This window comes from Polistes fuscatus, unplaced genomic scaffold, assembly GCF_010416935.1.
Source record: "Polistes fuscatus isolate 324 unplaced genomic scaffold, CU_Pfus_HIC Scaffold6, whole genome shotgun sequence".
NCBI classification, from domain to species: Eukaryota; Metazoa; Arthropoda; class Insecta; order Hymenoptera; family Vespidae; genus Polistes; species Polistes fuscatus.
This window is the reverse complement of record NW_025113140.1, coordinates 3,675,586-3,692,552: the sequence shown is the minus strand read 5'-3', so window position 1 is coordinate 3,692,552 and position 16,967 is coordinate 3,675,586. Positions and strand designations below refer to the sequence as shown.

The following is a 16,967-nucleotide window of genomic DNA, read 5'->3' as shown; positions in this document are numbered from 1 at the left end:
GTTTAATTCTCTTTTTTTTTCTTCTTTCTTTTTTTTTATCTTATAAAATATTAAATATAATGCATAATAAATGATATAAACTAAAGCGACATTGTTTTGAAGGATAGCAGCACGAACGTTACTGCAGCTTTGGATCTGCAACGTTGAAGATGCGGTGCGGCCCGTTTAAATCGTGCATGCGCAATATTTTAGTGCACATGCGCAAGCTATCTGTCTTATATCTATAAGGGTAGCTACCCTTGTCGAGGTCGGACAGTTCTTGCCCGTCCAGGGTCGGCTCGTGATCGGGAACTAGTCACTGTTTTAGTTATTTGCATCAAGAGGCTGCGCACACCATAGTTTCCTTCTCTCTCTCATGTTTCCTTCGATGACGCGTCATAACACAAAGGCACGACTACCTGTCGTGATGGCGAATACGCGGGAATAATAGTTTCAAGAAATAATATCTTTTAGGAATTTATAACATTTCTTAAAAAAAAATTACAAAAAAGCATTATTTATCTATGAACGAAAGTGTCTGAAATATATAAAACTAGAAGAGAGTAATAATATCTTAACGAGTAAGAAGAATATTAAAAATACATTTCTATTTCGCTCTGCGTTCATTCGAAAAGCCTCTTTCTCGATAAAAAAATAATGATATGTATATATATATATATATGTATATGTATATATCATTATTTTTTAGTTTTCAAAGTGATCGATTAATATAACCCGCGCGTTTGTTAATAACAGATTTGAAAATTAATTTATCGTGAACATTGTGAAAGGAACATTGTTAATTAATTAGATCTACATTTGCCGATAATGAGACATGATGTGTAATTAATATATGTTTATCGATGGTACCCTCCAAGTCAAATTTAATTTTAAACTCAATCGCATCGTTTTTAGCCATTGTCAATAACGATTGTTAACATTTGAATTTATTAACTTTAATAAAACCAATAATTATTTAATATGCCGTATAGGGACACGTGTATTTGTATACTATTCGGTCGAAGACTCAATATCGATTTATATCAATCATAACATATAGATATTTATATTAAAATTGTTTGATATGTGTGTTTGTACGTATATGATGAAAAATATATACATATATACATATATATATAGTAAAGTCAGGCAGTTTCTGTTAGAGGCACATTATATTATTCTTTATAGGATTGGCTGGGTTTTTTGCACAGTAGCTATACGAAATGATCCCTTTTAAAATTAGTCTTTGGAAAAGGGAATACTAACGAATTAGCAAACCTCTCTTTCGAACGAGGATCGAGGAGATTCGTCGGAGTAAAACTTTTCTCAAGACTTCGAATATCGTAACGATCGTGTATTTACTTTAATTAACGAGCTCTAATTTATTCGCGTGTTGATTTGTAAAAATTAATGAGAATCGGTAAATTTTCCAGCTTCGATACTTGCTACTAGGTGGTACTTTCCTATGTATATATATATACGTATACTATATTTCAAGAAAACTCGTCGAGCTTAAGAAACTTAGTTTTAATGGAAAATATATATTCGAACATATCCAACGAAGCTCCTTCGCTACGCTTTCACAGTTAGCTCGTTCTTTGATCGTCGAGATATTTTCTTCGTGCATGAGAGTTAAGTTCTTTTAGAGTATAAACCGTGCTTTCTACTTTTTTCTTTACCCGAACTTCCAAAGGAAAAACTTTTTCTCAAGATTCGACGAAGATTTTTTCACGCCATCTAACGAAAGCTTGAAAGAATAAGGAGAAATAAAAAAAAAAAAAAAAAAAAAAGAAGAAGAAGAATAAAAATAAAAAATCTTAAAATCGTCACACTAGGTGACACATATCCGATATACGTATACACACACGCAATGCCGGTAATTATGACGATTGGTGAAAAAAAAAACAAATTGTAAAAATCACTTATACGATTTATTATCTACATAAAATTATATATATTATATAAAATAAAATTATGAAACGACAAAGTTGTTGAATTTTTGTTTTTTTTGTTTGTTTTTCTTTTTTTGTTCAATTCAAACCGCTATCATAATTACCGTCACAATTATTATATACCTAACACATATTATTTTCTATAAAATATATATAAATATTGATCGAAAGAGTCGGAAAAAAGGGGATATGGATTTTTCACTTTAAAAAGTGTTTCCCGAAAAATAATAATTCGACGTAGCACGAATTGGAAAATGATTAAACGCAATAACCACCCGTCGCGATTCGTTGACGCGTCCATCGCGCGAGAATGAACCTTTAATCCTGGTTACGAGTAAAGTGGGTCGAATCTTCGTTAGGGTGGAAATTAGAATGGGTTTCCGTATGCATTATCTTCGCAGATAGATCGATATCAGAATTGTTAGGTAATTACTGTAGTGCGTCCTGAGTATAATTCCAAAATCGATTACAGACGAAGATCGAGAAATGGATTTTCCGTGTTATGATTAGATCAAAGATCAATTGCTGCTGTATGTCAGAGAGATCTTTTGGATAAACTCAAATATTTCTTTGATAGTTCATTTGATTTGTATTCTCTTTTTTATCTTTCTTTCTTGAAATCCTTTTCATTATTATTGTTTTTCTTCTTCTTTTTTATTCCTTTTACTTTCTTTTTTTTTTTAATCCAATAACGAAAAGCAGAAAGAATCTCCATTCCATTTATGTATTACTTTCATTGAGATTTTTGAAAGGAATAAAACGAGAGGAGAGAGAGAGAGAGAGAGAGAGGCTTTCAGGCGAAGAGTCGAAATAGAAAATTTAATAAAATCCTGACAACTAGACAGAGAAAGAAAGAGAAAGAGAGAGAGAGGTAGATAGATAGACAGTTAGAGGGAGGGAGGGAGGGAGAGAGAGAGAGAGAGAATAATATGTGATAAAAAATAGAAAGAAAATAAATTGATTTTTCAGAATAGAATAATATGAATTGCGATAAATTTAGGATTTCTTTAAGTTTCTTCTATCGTTGAAACATATTACTTGTAGTAACAAGAGGACGATTAAAGGGTATCAAGATTTAATAGGGAGAAAGAAAAAAGGGTAATCGAGAGGCGATAAAATAAAGGAAATGGGGGTACGTGATGTGGAGCAAGCGAAGCGTCGGCTGCAAGATATTTTAAGGAAAGCTCAAAAGCTAGAAATACCAGCACAAGAGGTTATATCTACAAGGACTGCTCAGAAACTACTAGCCAGAACGAAGAATGTTGTTGCGTGGACGATCTGGATCGGTGTTTTCATTATCCTACTCAGTTTCGTCGTTTACACACGTTGGCCGACAAGACAAGAAGTTGAGACGGTCAGGACAGTACTTAGGCGAACAGTAAGTGATTAATAACAATAATAATAATAATAATGATAATGTATAAAGTATATTCAATTAACCAAGTAGTATAATATCATTAAATGTGTAACATAATCCTTTAGTAAAAAGTTTCTCCTAATTATATAAAAGTTGAAAAAGATAAGTGGTCTCTGTTGTGTCATAGATAAGGTTCCGAGTGAATAGAAGAGCTGTAAATGAGATCCAACGTAACATTTTGTTTCATTTCTATTTATTTAATTTAATTGGTGTCAATAAAATTGAGGTCATTTTATTATTTTTTTGTTTTTTTTTTATATTAAAATCGATCATCATTTTAAGTTTATTTTTATCAATGGTGATCCATAGTCATATAATATATCATTGTAAAGGGATACAATTGGAAATTAATAATTGTTTCCATTGTTTGGTATTGTTAAATGTGTTTTTTTATTCTTTTTTATTTTTGTTTTTATTTTTTCAATTAATTAAACGTAACAAAAGTAAATTCGAGCGAGATTGTATTAAAAATACGAATTAAAAAGTGTTGTGACAAAAACGAAAGCTTTTAACAATGAGGAAAGTTGCGGACGTATCTTAACTAATGAGGATAGTAATTTAAGTGCCATTATAGTAGCATTATTCCACGTAATACAACTCGAGAGGTCTGCAGAAAGAACTCGATGCTGAGATCATTTAACGATTATTCGATATTTTAACTATATATATATATATAATAAATTATTTAATTCGATACTTGCGAAAAAGTTGTAATTATTTTTCCACCGATCTAATAATATTTATAATATAATATATATATATATATCAAATACGTAAAATATACATAAATTAGAACTTCTAAGTTGTACCAAAATCATTATTATTTCAATGTTTTATTTGCATATTATTCGAAACAGGAAGAAAGAGGAATACATTAAACAGACGAGAGAATGTTTTGGTGTTGTTGGTTGTAGAATAAGCTTTTCGTATGAACTATAAAGCAACGAAATGGAGCGTCAAATCGGCCTGCTTGGCTTTCAAAACTGTTCAACCTAGACTACCGCATGCTTTGGTCAAAATGATTCGACACAGGATACTCGTAAGGATAACTTTATCGAAGCAATAAGATTTTTTTTCTAAAGCGTTTCACATATCTCGATGGGTAACGTTAGAGTAGGATTCGATATCGATCCCCAACACCCCGTGTGCTGTTCTTCCATTAAATTTTTATTTTTTATCTTTCTCTCTCTCTCTCTCTCTCTCTCTCTCCTAGTACAGTTTCCCCAAAGAAATTTTCATTCGAAAATAAAACGAACGAATTTTTTTGTCTTCTTTTGTTCACGTACATATATGCACGCATACATACATATATACGCATAAATATATATATATCTCCATACACAAAGACAATAAAGTTACCAACTGACGTCGAGTTTTTCCTTTAAATTTTTTTCCTACTCGTATCATTTTTTTAATTTTTTATTTTTAATTCTTTTTTCTCAATTTTTCTCTTAGAAATTGGTGTTTAGATATTTTCATAGAATCGCGCGCAATAACTCCTACGTACGAGTAAAAAATACTTTCTAATCTTATCGTCGTGTGATATAAAAAGAAATATTGCAAAACGTAATTATTCGTTTTGTGCGTTTATTGTTTTTATTGTTATTTTTATAAAAAAGAAATTTAGTGACAGTTTAGCTTTGTTCCCGAAGTTTGCGATAGTTAATTACAATCATTCAACCATGACAATTTACTTTCTATTCAAAAATTGCTATTTTATTTATTCAATTAATAGATAACAAAAAAGACTCTTGCTTTCGTATTATAATGAGTTAAACAGTTAAACTCTGTTACGAACTTGGAAATTTTTCCTTCCTTTATGTGTATGTATTTTTTTTTTGTTCTTCTTTTCATAATGTCGATACAAAGAAACGATAGCGAATAAAATCGAGTTCATGATATTTATTATACTATGTTGGCAACTGTAATGGCCGGCATACGAATAGAAGGAGGAATAGCGCGGCATGGAAAATTCAGATCGTAAATGGAAGTGTGCAAACAATTGTTATCGAGTAACCGTTTCCACCGACGCGACGAGTACAGTTGTTGAAGAATAAAAGCCGATCGATCTCGATGTAAACGTCGTTGCAATTCACGATTTTCCGTGGCATTGTGCGATCGTTTCTCTATAAAACGTGTCTATCGAAGAAACCGAAAGGAAAAGTGTTAAATCGATAATAAACATCTTATAATATTAATTAAAATCTATCGGGGTGGAAACAAACTCGTATAAATAGATATTCTGTTAAACATTCATAACATTAAAAAATTACCTTAACCAAAAAACGCCATACGAGATACTTCGATCGTCATATATCACAAAAATAAACATTGCTAAAACATGATTTTCGTAGAGAAAATATTCGAAATCAGGTTAATTTTTCTCTTAAGCCGCGTTATTCTATATCATATTCAACGATATAGGACAAATGATACATTTGTTTTATAATCTAATAAAAATTTGTATAAAAACGTAAATCAAATGATTAAAGTTATTTCAGTTTTCGTCGTTTAATGTAAACGCGATGATAAATATTTCAATGTTTTATTGAAAAATATTGGAATAAAATATTTTTGTAATATGTTGACGATCTCATTTTGAATAAGTTTTCTTTTACCGGAAGTTATTGAAAAATCGTTTTAATCATTATGTTAAAAATTCATGACTATATCACATTTTAAAAAGAGCAAGGATCGTATTCAAGTACTTAAGTAAGTACTTAAGTACATATTTATCTGACGTTCTCAAAGTACTCTGTCGTAGTTACGCGGAAATGGGTTCTGGCATCTTCATTTCCTGTAGCTTAGAGTTGTAACCTCAAGTTCGGCCGCGTCACCATTATGGTGTAACGGGATATAATTCCAGTATGACGTGACATGCATGTCAATGTCGTTGACAGCCAACAACGTGGTTTCTGAATTATCACCAAATCGCATAGCTCCTCGTGCATCACGTCTGTCTGTGTCGTTAAGTGTTCCATCCAGCAAGCAGATGGATAAGATTTTTCAATAAAATTTTCTTCGATCGTTTTTTTCGTTTGTGTTTACTTTGTTAAGTTACACATATATCTCGAAGAAACATTTTTCCAAACAACAATTGATTTTCATGTTATTCGAGTAGACGTATTCGCGAATTTAACTTTTGTTGGTTGGAATTCGGGTGTTTTTACGTATATATTTCTTTTGATCTTTTATAGTATCTACACGTACTCGTGATTTTAAAGGTCCATAGTTCAAACAAGAATAAATCCATCTATCTGTCGATGCGTGTCAACTTGGTATCAACGCGAACGAATCGATTTTTTTTTTCATACAAGATTTACTTTCGACGCTCCAAATAAAGAATAATCTCGACGTAAAAGTAATATCCCATCTTTTTTTTTTCTTCTCCCATACGATAGAAGTATTATGTGATTTTAATGTGCGAAACAAAATTTTGTCTTTACTTTTTCTTCATCGTTTATCTGTAACAATTTTTTATTTTCCGTTTGGTCATTTTATATTATTTTTTTTTTATTTTGTCCCCCCCCCTATTTAATTTCGCTTTTATATTGTTACGTTTACTAAATTTTTCTTTGAAAATTATTGTTTTAACAATTTAGATGTTAATGTATTAGTATACATTTATTACATGTTTAATGAGCTTAACTTGAAAGCATTTTTTATAACAAGTGAATTAAGTATGTACGAAAAAATGTACAAAAAATGTTAGTCAATGAAAATCGTATGTGTTAGTACAAAATAAAAGAAATATCCGGGTTTTTATGTTTAACAGTTAATCATTCTTTGTTTCAATTTTTAGTCAAATGTTTTTTAATATAAGGATCACTGTAATACGCGTTTAAATAAAAAATAATACGAAATACGCGTTTATATAAAAATGAAATAACTTGTAACACGAGTTAATTATAATATTATTTTAATTCGATATCTGATTACAGGTAAACTTTACATTTGAAGTTGTCGAGCGCCGTTATTAAGATCGAAAATTTTATATACTTGCGGTTATCGAAATATGTATATTAAAACGTTATTATTTTGTATTTTCGACGAGTGAAGAACATCGAAATTCTCGTGTGAGCATTAAATAATTATTATTCAATTGTTTAAATAAGATATAATATATGCCAGATATAATTAAGTAATAATTAAACAAAATGTATACCATTGTTTAAACATTACATATTTATTGATATATACTTCGAATATTAAACAATTTCGATGTTATATTTTATGGAAATATTTCAACTCAGGTCACCATTGGACAGAAACGTTAAAACCATATATTGCAGTTTAAACATTTTTAAATAAAAGTAGAGTGCATAAGAGTATTAAACGTACTTTAAAAAATTGTTAATTAATAGCACAGAATATAAGTTCGATGTACCGTCATCTTCGAAATCAAACAGTGAACTGAGTTATCGTCTTCTATGAAAATCAGTTAACATTTCTTTTAATGAATGTTGTTTATGTGACTTTCCAAATAAGGAAATTTTATTTATTACGAATATTATTATCGTTGAAGTCTTAAGAATATCATATAAACAACATTCAATAAAAGAACTTTCATAAAAGACAACGAGACAGTCTAATGGTGAATTTCGAAGAAGACAACACGTCGAACTTATATTCCGTGTTCTTTTAAACCACAATATATATTTCTTTCGATTAATTAACAATTTTTTAAGGAATGTCTAATACTTTTGTACACATTCTATTTATATTTAGGATTATTTAAACTGCAATAGATAGATTTTAACGTTCTTGTCCAGTAATTATCGGTTCAAAATTATTTATTATTCAAAGTATATTATAATAGATATGTAATGTTTAAACAAATGTATTATAAATATAACACTAAATGCAAATAATGTTTATATTCGTTTATTAATGAATAATACGGTTATGTTTATTAACTTTATAAATTTTCTCTACTTTTCGTTAATTGTTGGAATTAATTCATTTGTTACATGATTGACAATCAAACATACGCGTTCACTTTATTTTAATATTTTTTATCACAATAGAATTATTTCAAAGGATCGTTCTCTTATGCGACACTTTTGATGAAATTGTATGTTCTTTTGCAAAACTTGTCTGTTTTATGTTTGCGCGTGTTAGGAGGGCATTATTTCTACTACGACGGTACTTTAATCTACGTTCTTCAAAAGCGACTAATGAACTAGCTTTCAGCTTGCAAATACCACAAAAGGTTATGAGATAATCGCGTTAATCTCTTCAATTACTATGTCAGTTTGGTTATCAGCCTTGTATACGGTTTTAAAGAGCTATTAAATATACTTCTTATTACAATTATTTTCATTTATACAAAATCATTTTAATTTATACGATGAATTTTGTCTTCTTTCTTTGCTTTTTTGATTTATTTTTTATTTTTCAAGAATTTACTCTTATGAATTACAAAGAAAAATAAAGCCAACAAATGTACATTAGTTTTGTAAAATTGTAAAGTATAAGAAAAGACGATGTACGCTATTAATATCTGAAAATGAACATTTTTTAGTTAAACAAAAAATTCCATTTATAAAGAAGCGTGTACACATGCTTATATATATATATGTACACATGCTTATATATATATATATGTATGTGTTGGACGCTTTTAATATTTAGGTAAACCTGTGTTAAGGTACACGCGTGAAATACATGTGCTTTGCTTACATAATGAGGAATGCTTTTGACGCGAAGTTTGCATAATCAAATTTCATCAGGCTCGTATGAGAGAACATTTTTTGCATTATACGTACGCGAACGTTTTTTTGTTGTTGTTATTATTGTTGTTTTTTTTTTTCTCTCGTAGAAGTGTCTACGACACGTTATCTATTATACAAAACTAATATCTACGATTAATAGTTTGGGTCCGTTCAATTAATCATTATCGAAAATCAGAGTCTAGATACATTCGATAATTATTTTCTTCCGTCGATACGATATGGTGTACTAAAGTTTAACTGATTGTGAGTTTAGATTAATCGCTATCAGTTCATTTCTCGCGAGCAATCGAAATATAATGATTTCGGCTTGATAGAACAAATCGTTAACACGATTTCTTCCTTTGTAGTATGTACTGAAATGTATGTCGTGTGTGTTTGTGTGTGTATGTGTGGGGACAGTTTGTCGAGTGTCTGCTTCACATCTACTTCTAATAATTTTTTCCTTTTATTATTGTTCCTTTCTTTCTTTCTTTCTTCTTTTTTTCGTGTGTTATTTTTTTACTTTAATGCACTGCAGTATAGGATAAAACGCGAATTGAACGTATTGTCGAAAACGAATTACGAATAACGAATTGTCGAAAAGCCTGAAGCTAACTCGAGTGGTAGGTAACATTGGAAAGGGCTAGATTTTCATTAAAATTCGTCTGGAACTGAGTTTTTCTCCTTTTCACTATCTATCTATCTATCTATCTATTTATCTATCTATCTATCTCTTTCTCTCTCTCTTTCTCTTTTTCTCTTTAATTCTTTTCTACTCTCTCTCTTTTTTTTTTATTTACCTTCTGTTCACTTTATTTTTTTTCCCCATTCCCTTCTATTTCTGGTTAATACAAACACACGTGGTGTATACGTGGATACACCCTTGAATGATCTTTTCCCGTCCTCTTTCCGAGCCCTTTTCCTTCTTCATTATTCACTCGACGGCTTTCATTCGGCCAGTTACCACCTGTTTCACTATCAAAACGAAAAAGATAAGACTTGTTCGTTAGAATAAAAGGAGATCTATTTATATATATATATATACATATATATTGCGTATTTGCGTTTACGAAACTTTAAACATTTTTAGCAACGTCTGTTTAAGCGAGTTTAACGCAAGTTCCGAAAAGCCGAAAACGGAATTTCATTAGCACGTTCCTCGCTAGTTCGCTAAATTTTCATTGCATTTTTCAACATATTTTTTACTAACGTTTATTTTAAGATTATTATAGAAACAAAAATTCAATTAATCGCGTTTATTCTTATTACGCTGGAAAGAAAATGAATTATTGTCGTTAAATTTATTTAAAAAAAGAAAATGCACATTATTATTTAACAGTGTGATTATGATTCGTTAATAGGAACGATGAATAAAGTCTAGATAATTCGTAAGGCAAGACGGTATTGTGTTAAAATTACATAAGATACTCATAGTACGATATTAAGGGAATATAATGGTGGTGGTGGTAATGGTGGGGGGAAATATAACAAAGAAACGTGACCGTGAATTTGATTTCTTTTTATTTCTTGTTTTTCTTTTCTCTCTCTCTCTCTCTCTCTCTCCTTCCAAGCGTCAATTTAAACGGAAAATATCGTGAAAGCCGGAAAGCCTCGAGAGAATTTAAACGGGAAGATGAGTGTCTGGAGATTTTAATTAGGATAACCACTAGCTACACTTCTGAATATTACATAAACGTAGGACCGGCACGGTTACCGTGTTGCTGCTGCTGCTTTTCCATGGGCCCCCTCTGAACAAACATCTTCGCACTCAAAAATCTCTGCCAACTGATAGGACTGGAAGATAAGCGAACGAGAAAAAGAAATAAAGAGAAAGAGAAATAGGAATAGAAGGGAAAGAAGGCCGGCAATAACAAAGCGGAAATACAAATAAGTTCTTTACTTGTTACTACTTCATTCCCATTACTTCTACCTATGTATATTCGTTTGTGAAACTTTTAGCGATGGATGATCGTTTGATAAAACATTTGCCGTTTACCAACTTGACTAGTTTCTCGAGCATTTGTTTGATTTTGCGGTCAAATCTCAAATAACTCCCGTTTAACCACAAATGTCCGTCCTACTCATCGTTCTGGCTTATTTCCAACTTGAAATATACCATAAGAACCTCGCGTGAAAAAGACAGAAAAAATACAAAAGATACAAAGGCCGATTCGTCATCGGTAAAAATCTCATTTCGATTACATCAGCGTAAGTATTATCAACCCTTTGAGTGCTGAATATTTTTAGCTGTAGTGTTAGTAATTAGGGACGGAATAGTTTATTATTAGTACGATTGTTTCTATCGTAGATTGATATTATTTGAACACTAGATTTAATTATAAATTATATTTAATAATTAAAGTTTTTATTTCTTAATATAATTTTCATGTGATAAGACTTAAAAGAATAATCAATAAGCAAACACACATTACATTATTTTACATTAATATTGACAAACACGTATATGCGTCTATAGACCACGCTGGCAACTTTTACCAAACGCATATATGCGTTCATAGCAGTCAAAAGGTTAAAACTCGATCACTTTTTTGTTTTCGTCATTGTCGTTGTGTTGAACGTTCATGAACGTTCTTAACTTCTTTATAAGTTATAACGTTATGTAACTTCTTTATATAACAAGCGTCATACGAAAGATTTTTCTAAAGGAACCCTTATATGGATAACTTGGAAACTTTTTTCATATTTTTCTATGTCAAATTTCTTTTTATTTATGATATATACATATATATATATTTTAAAGTTGTAAACGTGTTATATCGTGCATTATTTTTGACGTTAAATGAATTCTACGAGTTTGTTAGAGTTATATATCCTCTTCTACGAGTAGGATAAGATTCATGTAACCGCGTATCTTGACGATGTATACGTTAATTGTCATTGATTATGACGAATTCTCTGTCTGATTAGCAAGCACGTAGCACGCATTTACGAATGTGTTCTCCGTCTTCGAAATTACGTGTCATATGTCGCTCAAAATTTCGCTAAAGTCATATACATAGAGTTTCTTATGCACGACCACGATATGTGCCTGCAGCATGCACATGTTTCTATTTTATGTCATTGAATTTTTTCTTCCTATCCGACAACGTGATTTTTACATTTTACTGACATAAACTATAAAAGTAGTTGGAAGAGTGTTAAGAGAAGGAGACCTTTTTTTTGTTTTCTCTATCATTCTCTATTCTTCGTAACGATTCAAAAATCGATGATAAATAAATAAAGAAAGAAAGATAGAAAAAAAGAAAGACGTTAAACAAATCGATCAACCCTTGTTCGTTACTTTCTCTTAGGTGAGGCAAGTCTGCACCTGTCATTAATTACCATGCAGCATGTGCGAGATATTGGACCGCTTAAATATGCGTGACTGCGTTCGAATGTGCGCGCTGTTATCAGTCATCCTGGTGCATAACTCGCTCGCGTATACATGTACCTACTACCTGCTTATATGCACGAACGTTCATTCCGTAGCTTGAACACTGCATAACTCTGTAGCAACCTTAATTACACGAAAATTCTCTATGCTTTACAGACAGAGTGAGAGAGAGGGAGAGAGAGAGAGAGAGAGAGAGAAAGAACAAGAAAGAGAAATGTAGAGAGTTTTTAGGATAAAACGGGAAAAAGATGAGACAACCACGAGAATAGATGCGCTTATGCGTATTAAATTATTATCATCATTATTATTATTACTAATTTTTATTTTTTCGATGTTTCATGGAACGGACGGACTGAAACCTGTATACATTTTATTCTGCGTCTATTGATGATATATATAAAATTTTTTTTTTGTTCGTGTATAAGGCAGATTGTAAGATTTTCTAAGCTTTTATCTATGCTACGTGGGATATTTTTTCTTGTTGTTTTTGTGACAAATATTATGATAGATATTATTATTATTATTTCGTCTTACCTTTTTAAATATGTGCATGAATTACTATTATTATTAGTATTATTATTATATGAAGATAAACACCCTTAACATTTTTATTTAATTGTGCAATTGCTCGATTATGCTTCACACGTGAAAAACATATCATCGCATAGCCGGCATTCTTCTTTTCTAGTACTTACAATGGAATAAGAGGGAAAGAAAGAAAACGAGAAAGAGAGAAAGAGAGAGAAAGAGAGAGAGAGAGAGCATATAATCGTGAGTCGTAATTGAACGATAATATCTGACGCGTGCGAACGACGGCTCCTATATGATTCTTTCGCGGCTCTTTGAAACTACGATCGATCTCGAAGAAAACTTGGGGGTTCCCATGCAAGGGTGACATATACTTATATACACATACACATACGCGTTTCTTTCATTATTTTGTATGTATTGAAAAGGAAGGAACGAACGAACGAACGAACGTGCGCGCACGCACATTCACTCACTCGAGAGAGAGAGAGAGAAAGAAGGAGAATGGAGAATGAAGGATCTCAGGATATAAAAAAGGGTGGTATATATATATTTTTTAAAGCCCTCTTGTCGGTTCGTGTATACATCGAGTCCATCATCGTATCCCTTGGGAGACAATAGGAGACGATGAAAAACGAAAGGATAGGACGTTTACGGATATGTTGGTACGATTTATGATTGTACCCACTCATTCCATAAGAGTCAGGACGACGGATTTTTTTTTTGTTTTATTCTTACAAGAATTTTGATTTCATCTTTTTCTTTTTTTGTTCGTTTTTGTTTTTTTTTCTTTTTTGTTTGTTTTTTCTTTTTGTTTTGTCCATCCACGAACTTTTATCGCATTGCCTCCGGTTATGACTTTTTGGTAGAAAAAAAATAACAATATCGAATCGAATTTTAGAAAGATTTTTATAACGTTGTGCACTACTTCGGGGATTTCCTAATCATTTAAAATTTATCTCTTATGTTAAATTCCTCGTGTGGGGGCTTTATTACCCGTGCACCGTTATTTTAACTTAACAAAATTTCAGCCCATAATGTTGGGATAAAAATAAATTGTAATAAACTTACGTATATTGTTTCTTTTTTTCTTTTTTCTTCTTTTTTTTTTGAGAGAGAGAAAAATTGCTTATTTAATTTTTTTCTCATAAAAGTTATTACATGAGTTTAACTATGAAATAATGTTGTTAAATGATAAATTCTTCGAATCAAAATTTTTCTCTGAATATATATGTATAAAATAGAATTCTCATTGCAATAGTATTTCTTTATTAATAGTTGTTAATCATATTACTTGAATAATATATATTTTTTTATAATATTTTGTTATTTTTAAATATTGTATATATCTACTTTAACAATAGGTAAACAAAATCATTGACTTGAAGCGTAACTTAACCCTTCTTTCCATAGTGTACTAATGACGATTATTATTAAAAGATGTTCTTAAATTTGATTAACATAAATCCCGTATAATTATCATTAATTTCTATCAATACTTTAGATAATACAACTAAAATTTAATTACCATACTGTTTCTTTGACAAAGTGATTTTCGTGTAATAATTATTCAATACGTTGATAACGTATTCGTAGCTTGATTGTTTGTGAATGCATAGTTATGATAAACAAAGGATTAATACTTCAAATAGAATATTTATATTTGTTCAAAATCGTATTAAATGGAATTAATAAAAATATGTACGAATGAGAATGCTATATTATTTAGCCATATAAATTAAGCGATAAATGTTTGTTAATTAAAAAAAATGTTGATTGTTAAAAAACAGGGTTAAATAAATAAAAGTACAAAGAGTAGGATGAAATGTTGTGAGTATTATACAACTCGTCAGTTCAAAGTTACGTCAGAATAGATCATCACGTTCGCGGTTCATAGTTACATACATATATAGGTTTGTTCGTGTAGTATCATCTCGGAGAGACAGGCAAAGGAGATGAAAAATGAAGTGGCCGGCGTTTACGGATGTTCTTACGATTTATGATGCCCACCTTTAGATACATACACATAACGCATTTTCTGCCAAGAGAGTGAAGTAATATGCTACGTGACAATGTTCCTTTTTTAAGCTACTATTACATTTTTTTCTTTCTTTCTTTCTTTTTTTCTTTTTTGCATCATCTTCACTTTAACCATTTTTATCTAAGACTCGATTAGTCCGATCAGATAATAAATCTCGCGTAGGTTATTAAAATTTTGATTCGATAATGTTTTCCTATCATTTCACGACTATAATGTGTAATATACGATACATTTGTTATTTTAAAATAACAAGGCAATTTATATTTCAATAATATCCGTGATTTAAATGTAATCATTGACGAGCGTAAGCTTTCCAAACGAGATTATACGATAACTTTGATGTTACTGGAGAGAGAGAGGAGGAGAGGAATTGTTGAAAGGAAATAAGGGAACGATTAAACGTGAATATTTTTATTTTATCGAATATCTTTTTGAAAAGCAATACCGATGTACTACTTGGTATCATATATTTCTCACATGGTGGATGCCGTGTCGGAGACATGGTGGGCAAGAAAGCGTATGATAAACGAGGAGCTAGTCCTTTATGGGTGCGAAGCAATTTATGAGACTGTCCAAGTGGGGGTGGCGGTAGGGGTGAAGGGTTGGGTGGCGTGGGGTTGTGGGGGTGGAAGGGTGTAACTGCGTCTGTCTAATTCACTGTAACGCGCCATTCTTCGGTCGAACGTTTTAACGCTGGTTCAGCGTTTAACCGTGCAATTAATTAGCCACGCTTCTTGCAAGTCCAAGTAACCCCGCGAGCGTGATAACCCCAAGCCACTTCGCGGTATTCGATAATGAATATCTCCCATTAATCCGTACTTGACGGGATCGTTGTGATAATAATTAATTGCGCCATACCTTTAACAAGAAGATTAATTTCTAGTGTGATTTTTTACATTAGATAACGCGTTATCGTAGCGACGATGTTCGAAAGCAGATAACCGCTCTCTATGGTTATATGTATATGTGTATATATATATATATATATATGTATAGGCGTAGGTGTTGGTCAACGATTAATTCGCCGTCAGCAACAAATAATCCGTAATCGTTGCAGTAACATCGGTAACGGCATGCAATAGTCCAACCGATAAGCCTGCATGAACGTTGACTGGTTGGATGCGCTTTGTATCGAGCAGACCATAGCAATATGCTTGCAACTGCAATTTAGGCCTACCTTCGCTGTATACAAGCAATTATACATGTGTTAAATACCGCCTATTACCAGCTACAGAAATTCATCAGAACGGTTTAAACACATTTCCGAAGATTTCCTCGTGATTTTTATGTTAAACTAAATGAAAAAAACATTCGTACGGGGTTATTAATAAATTGGTTTTTTCGTGATGCACAAAATTAAAAAAAAAAGAAAAAGAAAGAAAAAGAAAAAAAAACAAAAAGTAGACAAAAATTCATACAATGCAATAATAATATAACTGTCGAATTATTTATCATTTAATCGTCATTCAAATTGTGCTTATTTAATAATTTTATAAATATTAAATTTAAATAATTAAGTATTGGCCACAGAAGTGGATTCGATAACGAAAATTTGTATTAATTCTAAATGTGCAGTTAATAGTTTTTTTTTTGTGAAACTGTCAACACAACCGTTCTCGCTCATTATATTCTTTTCGCGACGCGTTTTATTTTTCGATTACAATAAAAAAAATGTTTTACTCGTTATTTCTATCCTATAATGTGTTAAATCGCGAATAAACATTTGTGTTGTTTTGATACTTTCTTTTTTCCTCAGTAATTTTCGTTTTATTTCGAAATATACATGCTGCATGCACCGTGTATACACACTCGTGTATCTTTTTCGCACGCAATGCGAAATAAAAAAAATGTACATAGTAGGTCTCCTGTCACGATTGCGGCTGTACCGGATGTTGATTTGATTTCTCCGTGCTAAATAGGAAAACGATTGTATCATGCTATC

The 16,967-nt window shown here is 31.2% G+C and overlaps 1 protein-coding gene across 3 annotated transcripts in view; it reads left to right on the top strand.

The window, feature by feature from the left end:
- Positions 1 to 252: 252 nt before the first annotated feature.
- Positions 253 to 16,967, top strand: part of LOC122522892 — a 58,167-nt gene continuing 41,452 nt past the window's right edge. Inside the window, exons 1-2 of one of the 3 annotated variants that reach the window (XM_043644257.1) lie at positions 253 to 560; positions 2,932 to 3,309. In XM_043644257.1, coding sequence (XP_043500192.1) covers positions 3,058 to 3,309 — 252 coding nt within the window. In that variant the 5' untranslated portion in view covers positions 253 to 560; positions 2,932 to 3,057. Of the gene's footprint in view, positions 561 to 2,846; positions 3,310 to 16,967 lie in introns of those variants that run through there. The other 2 variants (XM_043644256.1, XM_043644255.1) reach the window with 2 other exon arrangements.